The sequence below is a fragment of the Camponotus floridanus genome, unplaced genomic scaffold (genome assembly GCF_003227725.1).
Source record: "Camponotus floridanus strain SB8 unplaced genomic scaffold, Cflo_v7.5 scaffold13, whole genome shotgun sequence".
In the NCBI taxonomy this organism is placed as follows: domain Eukaryota; kingdom Metazoa; phylum Arthropoda; class Insecta; order Hymenoptera; family Formicidae; genus Camponotus; species Camponotus floridanus.
This window is the reverse complement of record NW_020229248.1, coordinates 1,846,024-1,867,806: the sequence shown is the minus strand read 5'-3', so window position 1 is coordinate 1,867,806 and position 21,783 is coordinate 1,846,024. Positions and strand designations below refer to the sequence as shown.

At 29.6% G+C, this 21,783-nt stretch overlaps 3 protein-coding genes, 1 long non-coding RNA gene and 1 other non-coding gene across 6 annotated transcripts in view; 2 read left to right on the top strand and 3 right to left on the bottom strand.

The window, feature by feature from the left end:
• The first annotated feature begins 518 nt into the window (after nucleotides 1–518).
• On the top strand, nucleotides 519–4,983 carry LOC105255079 (GATOR complex protein WDR24). The gene is made up of 12 exons (XM_011264153.3): nucleotides 519–615; nucleotides 924–1,040; nucleotides 1,315–1,537; nucleotides 1,783–1,996; nucleotides 2,109–2,357; nucleotides 2,444–2,604; nucleotides 2,701–2,884; nucleotides 2,967–3,135; nucleotides 3,243–3,390; nucleotides 3,508–4,012; nucleotides 4,184–4,345; nucleotides 4,843–4,983. The coding sequence occupies exons 1-12, from the start codon at nucleotides 519–521 to the stop codon at nucleotides 4,969–4,971; spliced, it is 2,358 nt and encodes a 785-aa protein (XP_011262455.1). The 3' UTR covers nucleotides 4,972–4,983.
• An 815-nt stretch (nucleotides 4,984–5,798) lies between these two features.
• Trnav-aac lies at nucleotides 5,799–5,871 on the bottom strand. Its single transcript has one exon. It is a non-coding gene; the product is annotated as a tRNA-Val (tRNA).
• A 1,131-nt stretch (nucleotides 5,872–7,002) lies between these two features.
• Nucleotides 7,003–8,233, bottom strand: LOC105255078 (60S ribosomal protein L36). The gene is made up of 4 exons (XM_011264152.1): nucleotides 8,144–8,233; nucleotides 7,822–7,948; nucleotides 7,549–7,683; nucleotides 7,003–7,162 (listed from the first exon to the last, which is right to left on the bottom strand). The coding sequence occupies exons 2-4, from the start codon at nucleotides 7,945–7,947 to the stop codon at nucleotides 7,079–7,081; spliced, it is 345 nt and encodes a 114-aa protein (XP_011262454.1). The 5' UTR covers nucleotide 7,948; nucleotides 8,144–8,233; the 3' UTR covers nucleotides 7,003–7,078.
• A 2,282-nt stretch (nucleotides 8,234–10,515) lies between these two features.
• LOC105255076 lies at nucleotides 10,516–20,149 on the top strand. The gene is made up of 3 exons (XR_889503.3): nucleotides 10,516–10,742; nucleotides 10,823–10,913; nucleotides 19,424–20,149. It is a non-coding gene; the product is annotated as an uncharacterized LOC105255076 (long non-coding RNA).
• Nucleotides 12,511–21,783, bottom strand: part of LOC105255077 (bone morphogenetic protein 4) — a 32,733-nt gene continuing 23,460 nt past the window's right edge. For both annotated transcript variants that reach the window (XM_011264151.3, XM_025406012.1), the window contains one exon: nucleotides 12,511–14,052. In XM_011264151.3, coding sequence (XP_011262453.1) covers nucleotides 13,259–14,052 — 794 coding nt within the window. In that variant the 3' untranslated portion in view covers nucleotides 12,511–13,258. The remainder of the gene's footprint in view (nucleotides 14,053–21,783) is intronic.

Genomic DNA, 21,783 nt, shown 5'->3' with positions numbered 1-21,783 from the left:
TATGTATATACATCATGTTATATAATATAAAAATGTGTATAGACTATATAGATTGTTTTGCTTTAAATCTTTCAAGATCAGAGTCTTCAATGTAATTTTGCATTTCTGAAGATTGATGAAGAATGAATAAATAAATAGAAAATTATACATATCGGAAAATAAATAAATAGATAATTATACATACACATACAAATCATACATATCGTCGGAAAAAAAAAAATAACATATATACAAATAAATAAAAAATGCTTTCTGAAAGATAACATATAAATATTTTTATAAGATAAATTATTTTTACCTTTATATATCTATAATATTTAAGAGAACATTAAACTGTGACATTAGTGCACTTTTTAAACTTTGAGTTGATTGTCTTTATCAGTATCTCGTCAATGATTGTACTGTTATAGTACAATGTATGTTTATAGTTCGCGAAAAGAAATGATGGTTTTATAAATTATTATAAATTATTATGACAGTAACTTAACGTTAATTCAAAGTTATTTCAAAAGAACAGTATGACATCGAAAACCATATGCATTGCTCAAGAAGGACCTGCAAATGCCTTAGCCCTTAATAAAGATAATAGCCAGGTTGTGATAGCCGGCCGTAACGGTGCGTCTTTTTTAGCATAATATATATTTTTTTTGAAAAAATAGATATGTTATAAGTTCAACAGTTATGATATAATGGATTGTTTATTATAATTTTTATCCAAAAATTATAATAATCCATTATATCATAACTGTTATAACGTAAACGTATGCCTATATATTTTATGTAATCTTAGATTTAATTACATTTCTTAATTTTTTTGTCTTATAAAAAATATATATATAAATACTATGGAATAAAATTTCACATTGTTTAACATAATTGTATCACATAGGTGAATTATATTGCAGTATAATATTGTATTGCAGTTTTTAAGATATTTATTCTGCTGGAGGATAAGTTTGAGGAAGCCTGTAATCTTCGGGTTGGAAAAAATTTAAATCTTAATTTTTCCTGCAATGATGTTGCCTGGAACCTCAATGATGGTAATTTAACAATTTACTTTAATTATTATATTAATTTAAAGAGAAGAAATTGATAATAATATTATAGGAAATAAATATCTGAATTTTTTTCTGGTTTATATTACAACTTTACTTCTATATTTTAGTTTTCTAGTACTTCTATATTTAATCTTCTATGTAATACATAGAAGGTCTACATATTATTACATTAAAAACATTAATATACTACAATACAGATTTACACATTAATATACTACATTATTATTAGATTGTCTTATATTATATTATTTTATAGATCATATATTGGCGACAGCAGCAACAAATGGTGCAGTGGTTGTTTGGAACCTAAACAAACAATCTCGATCAAAACAGGAACATGTATTTATAGATCATAAAAGAACTGTCAATAAAGTGAGCTTTCATATGACAGAACCTATGTGGTTAATATCTGGCTCACAAGATGGTACTATGAAATGTTTTGACTTACGAATAAAGGAAGCCATAAAAACTTTTTATAGGTAAATTATATATCTATTAATTAATTATCTACATCTTACATCAAATTTAATTATCCATATATACATATTATATAACTCATATATAATTATTAGAAATAATAGTAAAATGTTTTTTTGAATTTTGGTATGTTTAATTTAATTTAATTTTATAATAAATTAAATAATTGTGATTTAATTTAATATTTAATTTTAATTGATTAATTTTATATTAATTTTGTATTACTCTTATGTATTTGTGTGTTTAGTAATACAGAATCAGTGAGAGATGTTCAATTTTGTCCACAACAACCACATACTTTTGCTGCTGTATCTGAAAATGGACAGGTACAACAATGGGACATGAGAAAGCCAGATCGTTTTTTTCAACATTTTACTGCACATAGTGGTCCAATATTTGCTTGTGATTGGCACCCTGAAGCTACTTGGCTTGCTACTGCATCTAGAGATAAAACTATTAAGGTATATTATTTTATACATTATATATTATACATATTTACTTTATATTTTTAATACATAAATCTTTATAAAATATTGATATTGCATATTTATATTCTTTGTGCATGCTTTATAGGTTTGGGATCTGTCAGGTAAACCAAGTTGCGATTATGCTATACATACTATTGCATCAGTGGGGCGCATTAAATGGAGGCCTCAGAAAAAATATCACATAGCAAGTTGTGCTCTAGTAGTTGATTGTAGTATAAATGTATGGGATATTCGCAGACCATATATTCCATTTGCAAGTTTCAATGAACATAAAGATGTTCCTACAGGTGTGGCATGGAGAGGCAATCCACAATCATTTCTATCGACAAGCAGAGTAATGTTAACCATTTTTTTATAACACTTTTTACCACAAGTACAATGTGCAATGCAGTTATCATTTTTATTTTCATTTTAATTTAGGATTGCACTTTGTATCATCATATTTTTGACGATGCGATAAGACCAGCCAGCAAAGCAAATCCACAAAGTGTTGCATTAGGTTTAAAGAGCGAAATTATATATGCTTGTAAAGTAAAATATGAACCAGCCACTACTGCAAGACAACTGAGTAGTATAATGAGGTGAATTATATGATGTGTCACAAAATAATATTACAATTATAAGAGAAATTCTTGTCAGAATAATGATAAAATTGTTATTTCTTTATTTTTTTATAGGAAACCACTTGTGACAAATGATGATACTTTTTGTATGGCTTCAAGTGTAATGCATAAATTCACTTTGAACAATTGTCAACCAAGTTGGTTCAAGATAGCTGCAGAAGGTTATCTACTTTCTGGAAATTTAAATGATATCTGTGATCACAATGCACGCGTCGCAATCAGTTTTGGCAAAACAACTGTAATGATATATCTGTATATGTATATATATAATAATTCTAATATATTTTTGATAATAACAATCTTATATATTTATTACACAGCTTGGTATAGCATGGCAAGTTCTGAAAATTATGTATGGGGATCCTCTCGAATTGCTTTTAAAAATGTCGCCAATGGCACCCAAGGAAGATATAGTTAATACTTCAAACATAATATCAGGAGCAACAAAGAATTCTGGTATGGAACAATCAAACGCAAGCAAACAATCGAGTGAGTGAAGAGGAAATGATAAATAATATTAACAATATTAATATTGTGCTATTGTTAATAAACAATACAATAATAACAATACAATAATAGACCATTATTTTTCTTAGGTCATGAACACGATACAAAGTCCCTTCAGGGTGAAAACCCGACTGGTGCTGTCAGTGGCGGCGACGATGAGACTGAAACAGAAACAGACGCGCCAGAGAATCCAAATATTACAGGGCCGTCGACTAACTTGGCAACTGTTCTGCCAAGGTATAGATAAAATGTCTAAAACAGATTTTATATACCAAACTTAATCGATTTCTATTGATGTAATTAAAATTATAGTAATTTTTATATTATCTGAGGAGGATTTGATAATTATTACAGAAGACCATTGCTCAGTGATGTACCTTCAACATCGAGAGGTGATTTTATTTTTGGGGAAACTGAATATGAGCCTGTGTCGTTGGAACATCCTAGTGAAAGTAGGCATATTGTAATGCGTATGGAAGATGATGAATGGACCAAAGAATTGCAGAAAGAGGCTTTCCCTTTACGACATGAGATAAAGGATCGATCTCCACCACCGGAACAATTTCCTAACCATCCCACTGAACTCGGCGAAGATCCAACTTCCGTTATAATTGAGGATCAACCTCAATTAGTAGTACCACTTCTACCTAAGCCATTGTTGTTTGATTTCACGTCCGTAATCTTGGAAGCGTTGGAATATCACGCGGCAGTAAGAGACGTACAAACAACAGTATCGATGCTAATTGCCTTAGGAGAAAAGAGAAAAAATTTAATGCTTCCCATAGCTTTGCAAGAACATTGGATACTGGAATATTTGGATTTGCTTGGCAAATTTAAACTTTGGCATATAGCTACACAGGTCTATTTATAATTGAAAAATATTATTTTTTAACAAGCGATATTTTTTTCTAAAACGGAAATTATATCTAAAATTTTGTTGCTTCATTTATTGTACACGTTGATCTTTATTTAAATAAAAAATAAATTAGATATAAGAGATTTTATTTTATAAAGAATTTTATTTGCACAGATAATACAATTGGCATGGATTCCTTCTATATCGCAATTGAATCAACAATCAACCTTGATACACGTATCTTGTGCAGCATGCACAAAACAGTTGCAACGATCTGCTTGGTTGTGCGATCATTGTCATACATCCGAACATGCTCTTTGTTCCATTTGCAATCAGGTAAGAGAATGTTTTTGATAAATTCATAAAAGCTTTCTCATTTAAATTTTCTTGTAATATCTTGTAATATCTTTTTTATTTACACAGAATGAAATTTAAACAAATCAGAAAATTATAAGATTACTGTTATTTTATTATTACTATTAAATTTTTTATTTCTTTTATATAATATTGTTATAATTATTTATGTAATTATGTATTTCCTTTTTAGTAATTTATTTGATTGATTTATTATATGAATAATAACAAATTTTGCATTTGATTTTAAAAATCTATTTTGTTAATTATAAATATGAAAAATTTATATTATCTAATCAATTACATCTAATATAAATATATTATCAAAAAATAAAATATACTAATCAATTACATTTAATATGAATATTGATTGCAATTGATTGTGATAAAATAATTTTGATGAAAGAGATTACAAAGAGAGAAAGAAAAGAAGAGAACTGTTATACAAGAGAAAGATTATTTTATTTTTTTATGTACAGGTTGTACGTGGAATGTATGTATGGTGTCAAGGTTGTGCACATGGAGGCCATATAAATCATATGAGGGAGTGGTTTAATGGTAATCGACAATGTCCTGCTGGTTGTGGACATTTATGTGAATATAATTAAAAAAAACTTGTATAGATATTTAATAATAATATACTGTTAATAATAATATATAATTTTTTTGTAATATAATGTTAATAATAATATATAATTTTTTATAATGTTTCTGATTAAAATCATGTTAAATTATGACAGAGGCAGCAGCCTCTCATGTTAATTTTTGACGTTAAAATAAATTTTTTTCATATTTACTTTTGATATAGTAGAAGTTGATAAAAATATATTGAAGATTCTCTTTATATTCTCGTAATTCATGATCAATTTTTAACAAGTCAATTATTGAAAATGGAGGATACAGTGCTTTTGTGAATAAAGGAGGATACAGTGCTTTTGTGAATAAAATGTGTTTTTACTAAAAAATAATGTAAAATAATATGAAAAAAATGTTTCAATATATTTTACCAATTTATACTTTTGAATATTATTTTGAAATGATGTGTAGCATAAGAAATTATTTAATTCAATAAGAAAATAATTTTCTGCTTTGACTTTATAATTCAATATGAGTAAGACAGAAAATAAGATTGGATTGTGAATGGAGTGCTATAATTTTTTGTTTTTACTTATCTTAATTTACATTTGAATGTTTACATTTTAGTACAATATTTGAATAGTAATTCATCATCAAAATTCAACTACAAAATGATGTAATAACACTTCGTATTTATATGATATTCTGGATAATGAATCCTGAAAGAAAAAGTTTATATAATAGAATATTTATCATAATGAAGATAAGTGCAAATTTTTTTTCTGAAAATTTCCCAAAAATAGATTGATAAAAATAATTTAGTTAAAGAATAACACTTTTCTTTTTTGCAAGAAAAAAATGTTTCCGCCCGGGATCGAACCGGGGACCTTCCGCGTGTTAGGCGGATGTGATAACCACTACACCACGGAAACTCGTTCGAGTTTCTTTGTTTCAGATTACATCATATACATATATATATAATATATAATTTATTAAATTGAAGAAAGCTTTATTTTTTTTTGTATTTATAATCCTATTTATCAACAATTCATTTATTTGCATTGTTTGCCGACAATCCTGATTGTCTACAGTCTACAGAATAAATAATCCATATAGTAAATATAACGTTAATATTATGTATTATAATCGACTTTAAATGGTATAGAATTTTTGTAGTTTATAAACTATATATGTATATATTTACATAATATATAATTTTAAAACAAGTTTTTCGCAAATTTGATTAAAATATTCAAATTAAAGTTTAAAAACTTGGGTTTTATTAAGATGTACATACTTGTACTAGTATATATATTAAAAATAAAATAAATAAATATATATATATATATATATATATATATATATATGTATTTTTAAAAGTCAGAGAAAAAAAAGGAAAAATGAAAAGTATTAAATATAAAGTTCAATTATAAAGAATAAATCTTATTAGCAAAAATATGTTTAAAATGATAGTTTATAATAAAATAAAAAATGTGAAAAATTAAAAAATTTGAATATATTTCTATCATTTCTTGCAGATTTTTTAAGTAAGATTAATACTCTTCTATATAAATGTATATGTATATATTTATATATACATGTATAAATATATAAATATATGTATATATTTATATATATTTGCTATAAATATGCTTACTTAAAAAGTAAATCCTTTATATTCTTAATACAGTTTGTAATGTTTAAAAATACATATTTAATATAAAAATCATAATCCCCTTAGCATTTATTTTAAACTTTGTTTTAGTCATAAATTTACTTTAATTTATTATTTTTTGATATATTTAAAAAAAAATACATATTTACTTTTACATTATTTTATATGCTTATTTTCCCTATACTTCATATATTCTTTTGTCTGCTCTCGCACTTATCTCCAAAAAATTATTCGCCTAATTTTCAACAATAATCTCATGAAATGATAAAATAAAACATCTATTGTATAATTTAAGAAATAGCAATAATAAAATGAATAATTGCTTATATACCTAAATCTAAAGATTTTGTTTGATGGTAAAAGGAACATCATTTAATTAATCTTAATATCCTGTACTTTGTCTCTTTATTGATTTGAAATATTGATTTATTTAAGAAATGAATGTTTTACATATTTAAGAAAAGTTAATGATGAGCTGCTTTCCTCATTTGTACCAAAATATTTCCAAGCTCTTCTCGCTTCCTCTTAGCACGAATATGAGTTCCCAGCTGAAAAATAATAAAAATCATATTTGTAAAAATAAATATATTACAGAAAAGAAAATATATATATATAAAATTCTTCTATATAAAAAAATTTTCTAAAAATTTTAAAATTTTTATAAAGATTTGTATGTATTTTTTCTATTCTACTATCAATATCATATATTAATCTGTAAACAATTCAATAGCTTTATTCTGTAACTTTTAATGCTTGTGTTATATATCACTGTGCAGGATTTTTATACCATAAAATAACTGCACAACATATGTAATGCAAATGTTACAAGTTACAGAATACAGATCCTGATTCTAAAATAATTATATGAAAAACAAGAAATTGACTTTTTATAAATTATTGCTTATCTAAAGCGTCAAAAATTGTAGATATTTACCCTTCTTTTCAAAAATTTCAAAGCACGCTTGTCCTTTGACACTTTTAGCAACTCCATAGCACGTTTTTCATAAGGCGCATGTCCTGTGACCTCACGTATCAAATCTCTCACAAATTTGCTATGTTTAGTTTGTTTCTGATATTAAAAAATTAAAGATGAATTAGTACACATAAGAGAATATTGAAATTCTCGAAGATTATGCAACATATATATATTGATTGAAAGAACACAACATATAATAACAAAGAAAAAGATTTTCTACATTATACTAACCCCTTTTAATCTGGCTGGCCGGATACAGAGAGTTTTCTCTTTTTCAGATTTGTTTTTTGCAACACGAATCTTTGTCGTTTTGTGACCCCTGTTGAGGCCAACGGCCAATTCATACCTTGGAGCCATCCTGCATGAAAATATCAATTCTTTTTATAGGTTATTTTACTGCTAAATATTACTAAATTTAAACGCATATTAATTGTATTTTAATATTGCAAATTATAAATCTAATTTAACTATTAGAATAAATTTATCATTTGCATTTATACGATTTTGGACGGATTATAGGAATATTTTAAGATTCAATATATATTTTACAAACCCTCGCGATCAATCCTAACTAATATACGCAAATTCTCCTGGAAAAGGGGCTAGCGCCTTCAATTCAGGTACAAGCGAACTAAAATCGGTCACGTGACAATAAGCAAGAAATAGACCATAGAATATGTAATACTAGATTGTTAACCCTCCCATTCCAATTTTTCACTCTTGAAAAATATAAATTGTAATCAATTATTCGAACATATCGAAGTTAATTATTGTTGCTTTTCCGTGATAAAAGAATATGTAATTGTTAATTGCAAATTATATATTTTTTCTTTCCATTTTCTCACCATTATTAATAATTCATTGTCGAAATATTTTACTTACTATAACATATACTGTTTTATATGGAAATATTAAATTGTACAAGTTTTTCAATTTATAGATTAATTAAACAATTATTTATTAAACAATTAATTAACATACGAAGCATTTTGAATCATTATTTTACTGCTCGAATGTCACCGAACAAATGATAGCAAAACCGTAACGTGCAAACAATAGCTATTGTTTACGGCGTCAAAGTCGAACATAATGTTATTGATAATTCGTTGCTGAAATATTTTATATACTATAAAATATACACGAATTGAATATTAAATTGTAGAAATATTTTAATTTATTGATTTAAAATTGAATTAAAATTGATTATTTATTAAACAATTAATCACGGAGTTAATTATTTGTAATTTATTCGATTGTTTTACCGCGCTTTTGGGAAGTCAAATTCTATAATATTTAGTTCTGTATTTTAAAAGACTGACTTATAGCGAGTTAAATAAATTAATAAATAAATGATGTTGAAAAGAAAAAAGACACATAAATAAATAAATAAAAAATAGCGTGGAAAGAGAGAACATACTAATATTTTTATATAATAAATTATTATTAATTAAATTATTTATATTTTTATTTATATTATTTATTGGAGAGAAAACTGAGAGAGGTGTCATGGCCTGCTAGTGTATATAGTACACGTATTGTAAGTGTCAAAAAATGAATATTATAGTTATAAATATATAAAAATAAACCAATATACTACATTTTCTATATTATATATTGAATCGAAATCGCGCGGAAAAGGAAAAGAAAAACAAAACTATGAATAAATATTTGCATTCTTTAAAGAAAACTAAAAATATTTCTCAATTTTTTTTTCTTTTTCTTCGGGCACATCTACATATATGACCAATATGATTAATTGATTCAATCTTTATATATTTATTATTATATGCTATTTTTATTTATATATTTACTTTTATTTATATGTTTATTATTATATGCTATTAATCAAAGCCATAGACAATTTTCAAAAATCAAAGTCGCGCGAACGTCGAGCGCAGTAATGGCCATGCGCAGAAACGAATGCGCATCGGTTCGGCCGCCATGTTAGTTCCGCGTTATTGCACGTCATACGTGAGTCGAGGTCACACGCAGGTCGTCGTACATCCGCATTTTTCGCGTCTTTTAATCGTAAATAACGAATATCGCGAGTGAATGAACGTTGAAAATGTCCAAGGATAATCGCGCGGCTTTTATAATGTGTCGATGGAAGCGCGCGACAGAGATATTCAACGATATTCAATGATGGCGTCATCGCGAAGGTCGAGCGAAGTCGCGTCGCATTATTCGCGCCCTCGATGATGATTATCGGATGCTAGCAAGTATCGGGAGTGCCGAATAAAGTGTCGCGCGTTCGCGTCGGTGATATTGTGTGAGTTTATGTGCATCAAGATCGAAATTGGACGTCCTGAGGCCAGCGAATGGAGCGACCTGTGGGACAGCCGCTGAACGGTGAGTTGATTTGATTTATCATATTTGCGTGACTATTCGTGGTCATTCGACGCTTATACAGCATCGCGACGTCCCAAATTACGTTCGGGCAAATTGGCGCCGCATCATAATTCGATGGGACGCGATGCAATTCAAGTAAAGTCAATCGCGTGAAGATGGTTTGGCTAGAAGCGATTTGAAGTTTACTTTATATACGCGCGTGCAGTGCTTGCGCGCCTATCTTGTAGGGATGCCAACCGTCAAACGATAATTTTTTTGATCTAACCTAACCTAACCTTCCAATGTCTTTAAATGTCGAATGTAAACACGAGCATATGTTGCGTGAATTTTATCATGCTTTTAAAAATAATATTTAATCATTAGTATAATATATTTTATTATATAGTATATAGTATATTAATTATATATTATATATTATTATATATTAAATGTGCGACGTAACAGTGATACAGTTTTATACATTTTAATGAGGAGCATGTAATAAAATTGGTTAGATTAGATTAAATTAATCAAAACAAGCTGCTGTGATGATGCATTTAACGTATTAATTTGACAAATGTGCAGCTATTGAAGTTAAATGATATTTGTGGACATATTTTTAAAGTAATCATGAGTGTCGTATCTCATTTCAATTATGTGAAACTAAAATACAAAATATTTATGTATTCCATGTATTATGCATTAACGTTATTCATTACAAGTACTATATTACTTTTCTTATATTTTAATCGTATTCAACCACATTATTTCATCGTTGAAGTTTTTCACAGACAATATGATATTATGCGTGGAATTTTACACAGGTAATACATGGCACAAAAATAATTCTCTCTTAAGTATTGTGTGCAATTCTCAAAAATAAATCAAATTGAATTATTTTCAGTGGGATCCAAAAATCACTACATTGCCAGGATTGTATTATAACTGCGATATCATCACCTTTTATGTAATATGTGCAATATTACATACATAAGGTATATAAATTTATTTCGAACTAAATTTATTTGCCTAAATCTTTATCTCATTTATAATATTATAAAAGAAAATTCCAAATCTAATGAAACAGAGCGGTGGAATAATTGGTTGATACTTATGCTGCTTTACATATTAGCTTTTTTCCACCATTGTACTTTTGATGCTTTTTTTATTATACAGATGTTATATCTGTAAATATAGTACTAGTAATGTTATTTCTGCACCAACGTAAGCACACAAAAATGATAGCATTTGCAAGTAATTATATTTATATTTATATTATAATGGGAAGGAATCAATAAAAGAGACAGATGATCAAATTAGTCATTTATATCTCACATATTAGTTCTTTTATATTGTATATTTTTATTTACATAAAAATAAATGTTTGTAAATGTAATAATTTTTAGTTCAAACAATGATTGAACATCTCTTGAAATACTCCATATTTGGACGCTACTGATAGCCGATTTGTAATTTATAATCAGTAATCTAATTGAAACTCATGAGACATTTCGGCCAGCATGCTTGTTAAAAAAAACAAAGAGACTGCTTATTTTTCATTTCTCGATTACGATGGCTAAACAAATATCTCCAATTTAAGAGTACTATTTTCGAATGCACATGAATACGCGTGGTTGCATAATGCATAATGCAGGGTAACCTTCGAACTCGAACGGGGTAAGCAACATCACGCCTAATGAAATTTTATTGCTATCATAGCAAGATAACCCTTCATGCCGATAGTAAATTTCATGCTACATCCTATTCATAAAATTGTAACGCTTGACTCGAAGTGTTGATTTTATAATTGTACGATTCTAATTTTAAATATAAAAAAGCTATATAAAATAAAATAATAGAGTATACAATAAAATAATAAAATATATACACATATATACATACGCTTTTATTAAAACTTAATTGCTAAGTCGATATATTGAATTAAAATTTTAGAAATTGGAAAGTAATGATTTCCTTCGATGATTTTTCAAGAATATTAAATTAAATATAATTTTGTATCATTTAAAAAAATTATAATTTATTTAAATGTCAGTTTAAAGTAAAAAAGAAAAAAAAATAAATATATTTTATTGAAAGTTGATAGATTATACGTATTTAAGACTTCGCTATAGATATATTCCCATCATCAGATATTTTGTTGATAATCGATTGAGAGAGACAGGAATAATGACGGTAATATGGCGCCGCTGGTGGTTAATTAGATTATAATTTACAATAGTGTATACGGATAAAGTGTATTAATTTTACAATTTGATATTGACGCGTAAATAACAATTGTTAAATTGTCATCAATTCTATCGCACTCGATAAATATACACGATATGTTATATTTCCTAGTTAAAATAAATATTATTTCACAGATAGAGAGCTCGAAATGCTTACGACATGCATAAAATTTATGTACGACGATTAATTCGGAGATTTCGTATAAATATATTGAAATTTTGCAAGAATGTAACATATACATTTGCAATTGTTAGATTGCATTCGCGAAAGAATTGAAAAATTAAAAATGCTCGAGATTCTATTCGTAATACTATGTAGGAACTAATAAAACCTTGATATAAAATAGATTTGGTAGAAAAGAATTTTAATTTTGTCACGCATTTTATGTTAATAGACATTGACTTGTGACCATAAATTATTTCGTACAAAAATCTACGTGACTATATATAATAAATTAACAGATAGAAAAGAAAGATAGATATACAATGATGGCGTTTCGTACAAGGAAGAGGATATTCTCCAAGTTAAAAAACGAATTGACATGACTATCGTGGTCGTCATCGTTGTCGTCATCGCTATAATTGTCGACAATATTAAAATGTGCAAAGATGCAATGACAGTTCGTTACAGCGGGAGAACTTGCTTTATTCTTTTTCTTAACCAGGTTCAAATATAGCAAAGCTATCCTAATGATATGAAATTTGCGATCGTTGCGTAATAAGGAATATAATAATGAGTAAATATCGTTAGTATCACAGTCAATGCGAGACCCTAAACGAATTACAGGATCTGACGTGTTCGGTAATGCCTCATCGGTACGAACCTAACGAAAAAAAAAAATGGAAATCTAAAGGATGTCGCAGAGATATGCAAGAGTCTTAAAATTATTTAGACGATTATAATGTATTTATATAGTTTCGCCTTTGCTTAATGTATCTATTAATGATTATTAGTATGTATTTTGATGCAACCACGTGTGGCACCACCGAACCGTAATTCGGACAATTCTTTGGTGAGTCCTCGGCGATGGTAGAGTATGTGTCTCTAGTAGAGATGATAGACTGTTTCGTTCCTTTTCTCTTGCTCCTCTTTCTCATGAACAGGCGCACTCCAGCACCTTGATGCTCTTCCACTGGGACATGCTCAATCGCGTGGTATTGTTCTCGTCATAGTAGACAATCTGCAGCTCATCGAGCTTGCTGGGTGCGCAACACGGTTTGGGTACCCTCTTTCGATCCTCTTTCCATAACAGACTTTGTAATAGCGCATGATGATGCGCTGGATTGTAACGGGGTGGGCAACGACCTTTGCAATATCCAGCATCGAAACTTTTCGGATACACAATAAAATCGAAACCTTCCAAGTCCTTGAACATCACCGTCAATTCGTGCCGGCAGCACTTCTTATTATTGTTGCCCTTGCACTTGCTACGCCGTCCCTTATGCAGCGACATTATCTCCTCGGGGGTGGATCTCTTTCTCCTACTACTCGATTCAAACGTGGTGAATACATTTAAGGTTGTATAAGAGATATCGCGCCGCGTCGGTTGGCCGTCGTGAAGAAACTCCAACTCGAGACCATGATTATCCAAGTTCCGCTCGAGCCAGTCAGCGGCCGCTTCGGTGAAGTCCAATTCCAACCATCGGGAGTCCGTCGACTGTATCCGAGAAATTTTGCGCCGCAGCAGGAGACGTCGGGAAATCGGCGTGCAGAAATAAACCAGCACTTCCAGATCGCGCGGGCGTCTATAATCACCTTCAAGAAGGAATCTCAGAGCCGCGTGATCAACCGTGACATCTTCGGTGTCGGAAACCGCGACGGGGAAGTACAGGAAGTGATGGTGATTCCCTCCTCTCCAGTTAACGCTTGATCTGTTTCCCGGATGTTCTGTAACAAGAAACGTAAATCCATTATAATGTATATACATGAGTATATTACGTAAACAAAAAATCATTCGCATTATTATGCAATTAACTTCTTTAAACCGAACAGTGAATTTATATGTATAATTATAGAAAATTTTAATAGCGATATATCATGTGTTTAAATATTATAAGATATTACGAATTACACAGTTCAACAAAAAATAACTTCTCCGAACATAAGAACAAGATTAGTCATTTTCTGTAATTTTTTTAACATTGAATACAATTTCGGTTTTTAAATTGCTCCATCATATTACAAATTTGCAATTAAAGTTGAAAAAAACAGGTTCTATACACAGTTTATAAAAAAATTCCCCGATCTTCTAACGTATTTTTATTTAAAATTCCAAGTAAGATGAATATTTTAAAGATTTTTTGATGTAACTTAAAATAAATTTTTTATTATTTTATTATTTTCTAATACTTTTCATTCATATGAAGAAAAAATACAGAGCCATTTAAATTTCAAATGATAGATTCATAAATATTCTGAATAAAATTAGATAAATATCTGAAGCATTTTTTTAATTACTAAAATTTAAAGAATATGCACTACATATTTTGTATATTAAGATATTACCAAAAATTATATAAATAGAGATTTAATTAATTATATAAACAAATATATATATATATATATATATATATATATAATATATTATATATTATTTATTTATTATATAGTATATTATGTATTAAACATATATAATTTATAACTATAGCTTATCCTCTACTGCTTTCAGTATAAGAACAAAGTTATCAAAAAAAGTATCTTTTTAAAAAATTCTCTAAATTCTAATGAAATTCCATGAAAGTTCCCCGATGTTTCGAGATACAAAAGAATAAGAATCTTTAAGAATTTTCAATGTTTTTCTAATGAATAGATATCTTGCAAAAAATAGCTATTTAATGTAGCTATTTTATACCTTCTATTACATAATAACGCAATAAAATACTTAAAGTGAATCACGAAGGATATTAACAGGTTGTAATCTTTATCTATTAATTGACCTGAAAAAAAATTCTTGATCCATTTATATTGTAATTGAATTCTCGTAACAATGATACGGAAGGCTGCGCAAGAGATTTGCTTGTAAGCATGACTCAGTTTCTTTTTGTTGCGATTGTTAACGTTTATGCTCTTTCTCTATATTCGAGATTTACAGATACATTATTTATTCAGGATAAATTTAGAAAACCAACAATAGTTCCCTTATTCTATATCATTTATATCATTATTACGAGAACGAAACCTCTCCTTGACCCTCACATATAACAATCCACAAAAGAGAAAGAAACGTAAACTGATTTCAATTCGAATCGAGAAGATGTAACGCCATACAAATATTGTTGTATATTTCAGAGCTTCCTTCGAAACAAATAAAAAAAAGTTAAAATAAACTTTGCTTACGCAGGCACATATATCTTTATGAAGGAAAATTTTTCGCGAATTATGCCGTCTTTTATATGATATCTTTCAGATTTGTAAATAAGAATTGTGTTAACAAATATTGTTATAATAAAATAATAACTCTCTGAGAATCTCTTAAATAATATAATAATATAATATAATATAATATTAATAGAGTATTATAATATGTAATATTAATATAGTTATACATAATATATAAAAAATAATATAATAATATATAATAAAAAATAAATTATTATTGATCACACATTATCATTCAAATTCTTTGAACTAAATTGGAACGTGGCAGTCAAGCAGTTAATGAGGGAGTAATAAACGAAAACTGCGTTGTTAAGTGCCAGGGCTTTAAAACAGTATTGCTTAAATGAGACAGGAACTGTTGAATTCTCGTCGATTCTCGGACGCGCACGAGTGACAATTGTCTCACGCGTATTTGCGAATGCAGTTTGCATCGCATTCTATAGCGAGCATTCTTGCTCTAGGATCTGCAATATTATCACCCACGTATATTGGCAAGGAGTATTTTCGCAGATCGCGTGTCGGATGGAATACTCGTTGCGTATAAACAAACACGGCTGATCTGAATCACCGAACGGTATTCAGCCTTCCGATGAAATCGACATGTAAGACGCTCTATTGTCGACGCAGAGATGTTTTAGAAATGAAGCAGAGCGAACTCATCGACCAAAATTTAACGATCCATTCATATGACCTAAAAAAAATAGTTTATATAGTAAATTTATCTGTTGAATTTACATGTCGATCTTTTACCTGTTTCTGATTATATTTATCTCACTCCTGATTGTTTATATAATCAAATAACTTCCGCTTTGTGAAGACTAATTCGATCTTTTTTTATTTTTTTAATTTTTCTGTTATAAATTAAATAATAATATAATTACATCCGAATACTATTAATCTTTATTTGTAACATATTTTATTTATTCTGAAAATATATCACTGAAAAGATTAATTAATCGAAAGCCAATATTTACAATATTTACAATATTGTCTTTAAATGAATAAATTTAATAGTGAATTTAATAATGAAATTTACGTAAACGAAGGATTTAACATTTGTAAATTGCTTATTTCAAGGGCTGTAAAAGTCACGTTCAGAGAGTGCGAGAATTTAAAATGGGAAGAAATAAATGTTTCAGAGAGAAAGAAAGAGAGAAAAAACCCTCTCCTTTAACTCTGAAATTCAGATCCCTCTCCCTCTCTCTCTCTCTCTCTCTCTAAGCACTGATTAAATCTTATTTATGAGGGCCAGGACGCTCCTTAGGAAAACTCTTGTGGAGCCGTTAATAATCCACGACATATATACACAAGCAACCGTAGCATACGCCGTTTTTCGAGCCTGTCATGGTATATTTAACTGTTTGATGCCGGTATTACGGATGCCGTGACGATAATTACGAGGGTTTAGGGGGAAAGAGCGTGTCACATAAAGATGGGAAGGAAAGAAAGGTCTCATATGCATTACGAGAAAAGGAAAGTGCAATGTACTTATAACTAGACTGACGATAGCGCTACACTTTCGTTCGAAATAATACAAATGTGTGATTATTTGGGGTTTATCTGTCTCCTGTTTAAATTTATAACTGTGATTACAAGTTATCTTTGATACGCGAAAAAAAGAAGTGAAAACGAAGGATCCGTAAAAGCGTATGTTCCATTTGTTTTATTCCGAACATGTGTCAAACTTGACAATTTCTTTCAGGTGAAGTGCTTTAAATAAAAAAAGTCACGACAATAAATAATCGATGGCACGAGATTTGTAGAAAACAATGTTTATTTTCATCGGGATCCGTGAAATTTCATAAACATCGATCGGCGACACTTTGTCAAAAAAATTTCAATGTACGACTTCATTTCAATAACAATATAAGCGCAGTTTATGAATGCATAACTAAGATATATGATTGTATAGTAATATATAGTAATTTTTATCGATATAATTATATAATAATTATATTATTTAATGTGCTTTTAATTGCAAAAATGTTGAAAAATTAAGTGATGAAAGCAAAAGTATAGATTCTTTCACGTTGCATGAATATTCAAAATGCATCATTGATTAATGTTTTTATTTATGATGTCTCACAATTAGAGGGAAGGGAAAGGTTGCATCGCACATGAAGAAAATTCGTGACATCGTTCGACTTTTAGGGCTCGATATATTTCCTCTTTTCCCTACAGCTTGATTATCACGTTGAATAATTTATTCTACAACGGGCCAACGCACCGTATCACATGTTCGGTAGAATCGCCCGTTGGTATTTTCGTTTCTTTTTCCGTTTATTTTCTGTAGCGCCACGGAATTCTTTACACTTTTAGAAAGAGAGGACAACACTCTTTAACTCTCTGTTCATCGAGCGTATCTGCAAATAGATCGACATCTATTTCTGCAAGTTTTCTCACATAATCGAATGAAAAATAGGATCCTGTGTTACGTGTTTAATAAACATAATATAATATATTATATTAAAGTATCTCAAATATTTTTTTAATTACGGATTCTTCGCGGATTCTTATGAATTCCCGATTAAGTAATGGAGAAAAATTATTAATTTTATATCTTTATATCTTTGTAATTACAAATTAACAATTAATAAATTAAAATTCTATACACAGCAAAATAAAATGAAATATCTATCTAAAGTTAACTAAAGAATATAGTTTAATTGTTTATTACTTATTCATTACACTACATTTTTTTGTAAAAAGCACTTTAAAAGTTGCTTTAGAATCTATTCTGAAGAATGTGTAAAAGAATATTTGATTTTGAAATATTATGTAAAATTGCATAAGAAATTAGTTTTATACATACGTTTCTCTCTCTCTTTCTCCTCTTTCTCAAAATATCTTCAATAAAATTAATTAGATCTATGTTGCATAATAATTAAATTAATCCCTTTTTCTCGATTTTTTCTAGTATTGAAATGCTTCTTCAGAGATGTTCCTTAATGAGCATGTTTATCGAATAATTCAACGTACGTGCATCCCACGTGTTTCGTAGTAAAATCGTTTGGATTTATTTTTTCTAAAGATCTACTTTTAGAGAAGGGTGGATACTTTTAGAGCATCGTGCATGTGTGATGCATGTTGTGTGAATAACGATAGTTCGATTTCTTTGACTGAGAGAGAGAATAAATGTCACTTGATCTACTTGTCTGTTTAAATTTAAATATACATGTCAAGCAATTTAATTCTTCGTTTGATTAAATAAGCAGATTTGCTCTTAACGCGCGCTTATTTTTATAACATCTTCGTAACGTGTTATCAAAGAATATTAAACCAGCAAAATGTGCATTCGAAAATTTATTACTACAATAAAATAATGTGGCCAAAAAATATTCTGTTTATTACTGATAGTTGCAAGTTTTTACTTTATCTTTCATTGTAACATTAAATTACTATTAAGAAGATAAAAGATAAACATTGCAATAGCTAAATTAATAGTTAGTTTACTTATTAATAGGTTTTTTTATATTCTTTAATTTTGATTTCGCAAAAATTTTTGCGACTATTAGTATTTCATTATAATAAAATGAAAAAATATGTAAAATGAATTTAATCTTTCATATTTTTTATTAATTTGAAATTTAAAAAATTATAAAGATTTTTAAAATTATTGAAAATTAAGAACTTAAAAAAATTCTTTTATTTGTATTTCCTGTTTTTTATTATTTCCTTCATGATCGAAGCAGCTGAAATTAAGGGTTGTAGCAAATATCGTAAAAATCAGTCGCGAATGCATAAAATACGCGGCTGTGGAATACAAGGCATCTACACCGCAAATGATTCCTCAGAAAATGGACTTCTATATCCGGAGGATTACATGCACATTTTTCCGAGAGTACGTCAATTTTACTAACATCTCTTACGTTCAAAACAGGACCGCCGCGCATCCTGACACGACGCGGATGACGCATCGACCGTTCATTCAATCAGCTGGCTTCGACAATGAATCGACAAAAATACGCCCCAAGACGGTTTCGCTTGGCGATTGACCAGGTAACATCGGCGCGCAAAATAACCGGTCAATAAAGCGTACAAGAATCCACGGCATCCGGACAATTTCTGCGTATCCCGGAGACGGAGGCGGTGCGCCTGGTGTTATACTCTCGTCACTCGATGAGAATTCGACAGCAAACACGCCCGCGCAAGAGAGAAAGAGAAATCAGTCGCCTCGCAATATATTTCTCCAAATAACGCCACGCGCACGGCCATCAATCGGCTAGTCCGCGTGCCGTGCTTATTATAGGCTTTATCACTCGACTCACGCATCCGAAAATAAATGCCGCGCGCGCCGCGATATACGCACAGGTGACCTTCCACCGTCGCTATATAGCCGCGGAATTTCTCTAAAATCGTGCCCGGAATAAGATCAACAGATCGAGTTAAAGTGGGTTAACTTGGGACCACGCGTTCTAAATTCGGGATGCATAATTGAGAGATGATTCGTCCGAAATTGAGATCTCGATTGGACATTACAATTTTAACGCTATTACACACAAAGAAAGAATGTTTCCTGTTATGTAGGAGAAAAAAATTTTTGATTCTTCTATGGTTTCTATATAATACTGTGTATAAATTCCGATTAAGATTTCTCAAAGTAAAATAAAATAAATATAATGCATTGTGTATAATTATAACTAATTAATTATAATAAAACAATTTATTGTGATTGATAAGATCCTCAACTCTTTTCGTCTTCTTGAAAAAAATTAAAAAACTCTAAATAATATCAAAACTAGATTAAGTTAAAATAGTATCGTCTCAATCGTATTTTCATGTTAGTGAAGGAATATTTAAAAATAACAGAAATGTAATACAAATCGATGATATTTTCAGACCAGTAAATCCAAAATTAGCCCCGGATCGATTTGACATTTCGTAATAAATTTCTAACAAAATAACTTCTGACAAAATAAGCGCCACCGCTTGGTGTCCCATATTTAACTGGCGCCACTTCGTAAAGTCGTCAATGTCATCGACATTTCGGAAGCGAAATTCATCTATAAAATATTCTGCCTTGATAACAAAAAATAAATAAAAACGCGCTATGTAATCTCATAAATTTCTAGATAACTATATAAAAAAAATCTTTAATCTTAAGTTCTTTTTTTATATTCATCAGTTTTTTGCGCATCCTTCCGGACTAATAGCCACGAGACTAATAAGTGTATTCCATCCAATATTGATGATCAGATAATAGAAATAAATCTCGGGAAGATTCAAGAGAAGGATAAGCAGGAGGGGCCTCTTGATGATGCTTCGCGCATCGGTTATACTCGCAATGATCCCGTTGTCGGTTTCGTTCGTTCGCGTTTCGCGGATAAAGCAAGGCAGACTACTTCTTGTTCTCGCGGTACGTTTCTGCTCCGGCGATTCGTTCTTATTGCATTCGGAAACTCGTCGCTCGGCATTCCGCCGTGGTCGGAATTTCTATTTCATAATAACAGCCGTGCACACGATGCGGGGTTTGGCGCGCACGCTCCAGGTAGAGAGAGAAAGAGAAAAAAAGAGAGAAAGAGAGAGGCCAGAGCCATCAGGAGAGGTCGTCTTCTTCTGCTTCGCGCACCTTTAGCCTGGTATATAGACAAGTGCCCACTTCAGACTGGTTTCGACTCGATGGACGAACTCGAGTACACTCAATGTACATACATACGCGGCCTAAAGCTAACCCGGTATAAAGTCGCAGTGGTCGCCAGCTGTCCAGTCTGTCTGTCTGTCTGAGCAGATCTTGCCGACTTTTATCTCATTGACCCACTATTTTCAGGGGTTGCTCGTAATTGAGCGGAATCCTACATCGTCGAGCCGCTCTGCTTCTCGCGAGATTCATTAGCGAGAGTCACGTCTTAATTTGCCGGATCGGACATAAAGTGCTCTCTCCTATTGTTCAGATTTCGTGAACCGACTCGGTTAATTGCTTGATATTAAATGGAATGAAGTGAAGTCTTAAGTGAAGATTATCTTTATAGGACGAGTTGGATAAGTCGAATGATTCGATGTAAGGATAATCTTGGAGACTTGGGAAAATGAATCTCGAAAAATTAAATTTAGATTGATCGTGCAAATTATTATAGATTATGAATTATCTTGCTATTAATTAGATTGTGCAATAATAATATAATTTCTTAATTTATGATCATATTTGAATCTAAATAAAGAAACATTATTAAAATTTATTCTCGTATATTAATAAAAATAGTTTGGAAAACAAATTTTTTCTCATTATTTGTCTTTATAATA

Excerpts from the sequence above, each read along its gene's own strand:
- LOC105255079 (XM_011264153.3), top strand. The coding sequence starts at position 519 with ATGACATCGAAAACCATATGCATTGCTCAAGAAGGACCTGCAAATGCC. Across the intron at positions 1,538-1,782 it reads GCCATAAAAACTTTTTATAG|TAATACAGAATCAGTGAGAG; the intron begins GTAAATTATATA and ends TTGTGTGTTTAG. Across the intron at positions 1,997-2,108 it reads CTAGAGATAAAACTATTAAG|GTTTGGGATCTGTCAGGTAA; the intron begins GTATATTATTTT and ends CATGCTTTATAG.
- LOC105255078 (XM_011264152.1), bottom strand. The coding sequence starts at position 7,947 with ATGGCTCCAAGGTATGAATTGGCCGTTGGCCTCAACAGGGGTCACAAA. Across the intron at positions 7,684-7,821 it reads GGCCAGCCAGATTAAAAGGG|AAACAAACTAAACATAGCAA; the intron begins GTTAGTATAATG and ends TTTTAATATCAG. Across the intron at positions 7,163-7,548 it reads TGAAATTTTTGAAAAGAAGG|CTGGGAACTCATATTCGTGC; the intron begins GTAAATATCTAC and ends ATTATTTTTCAG.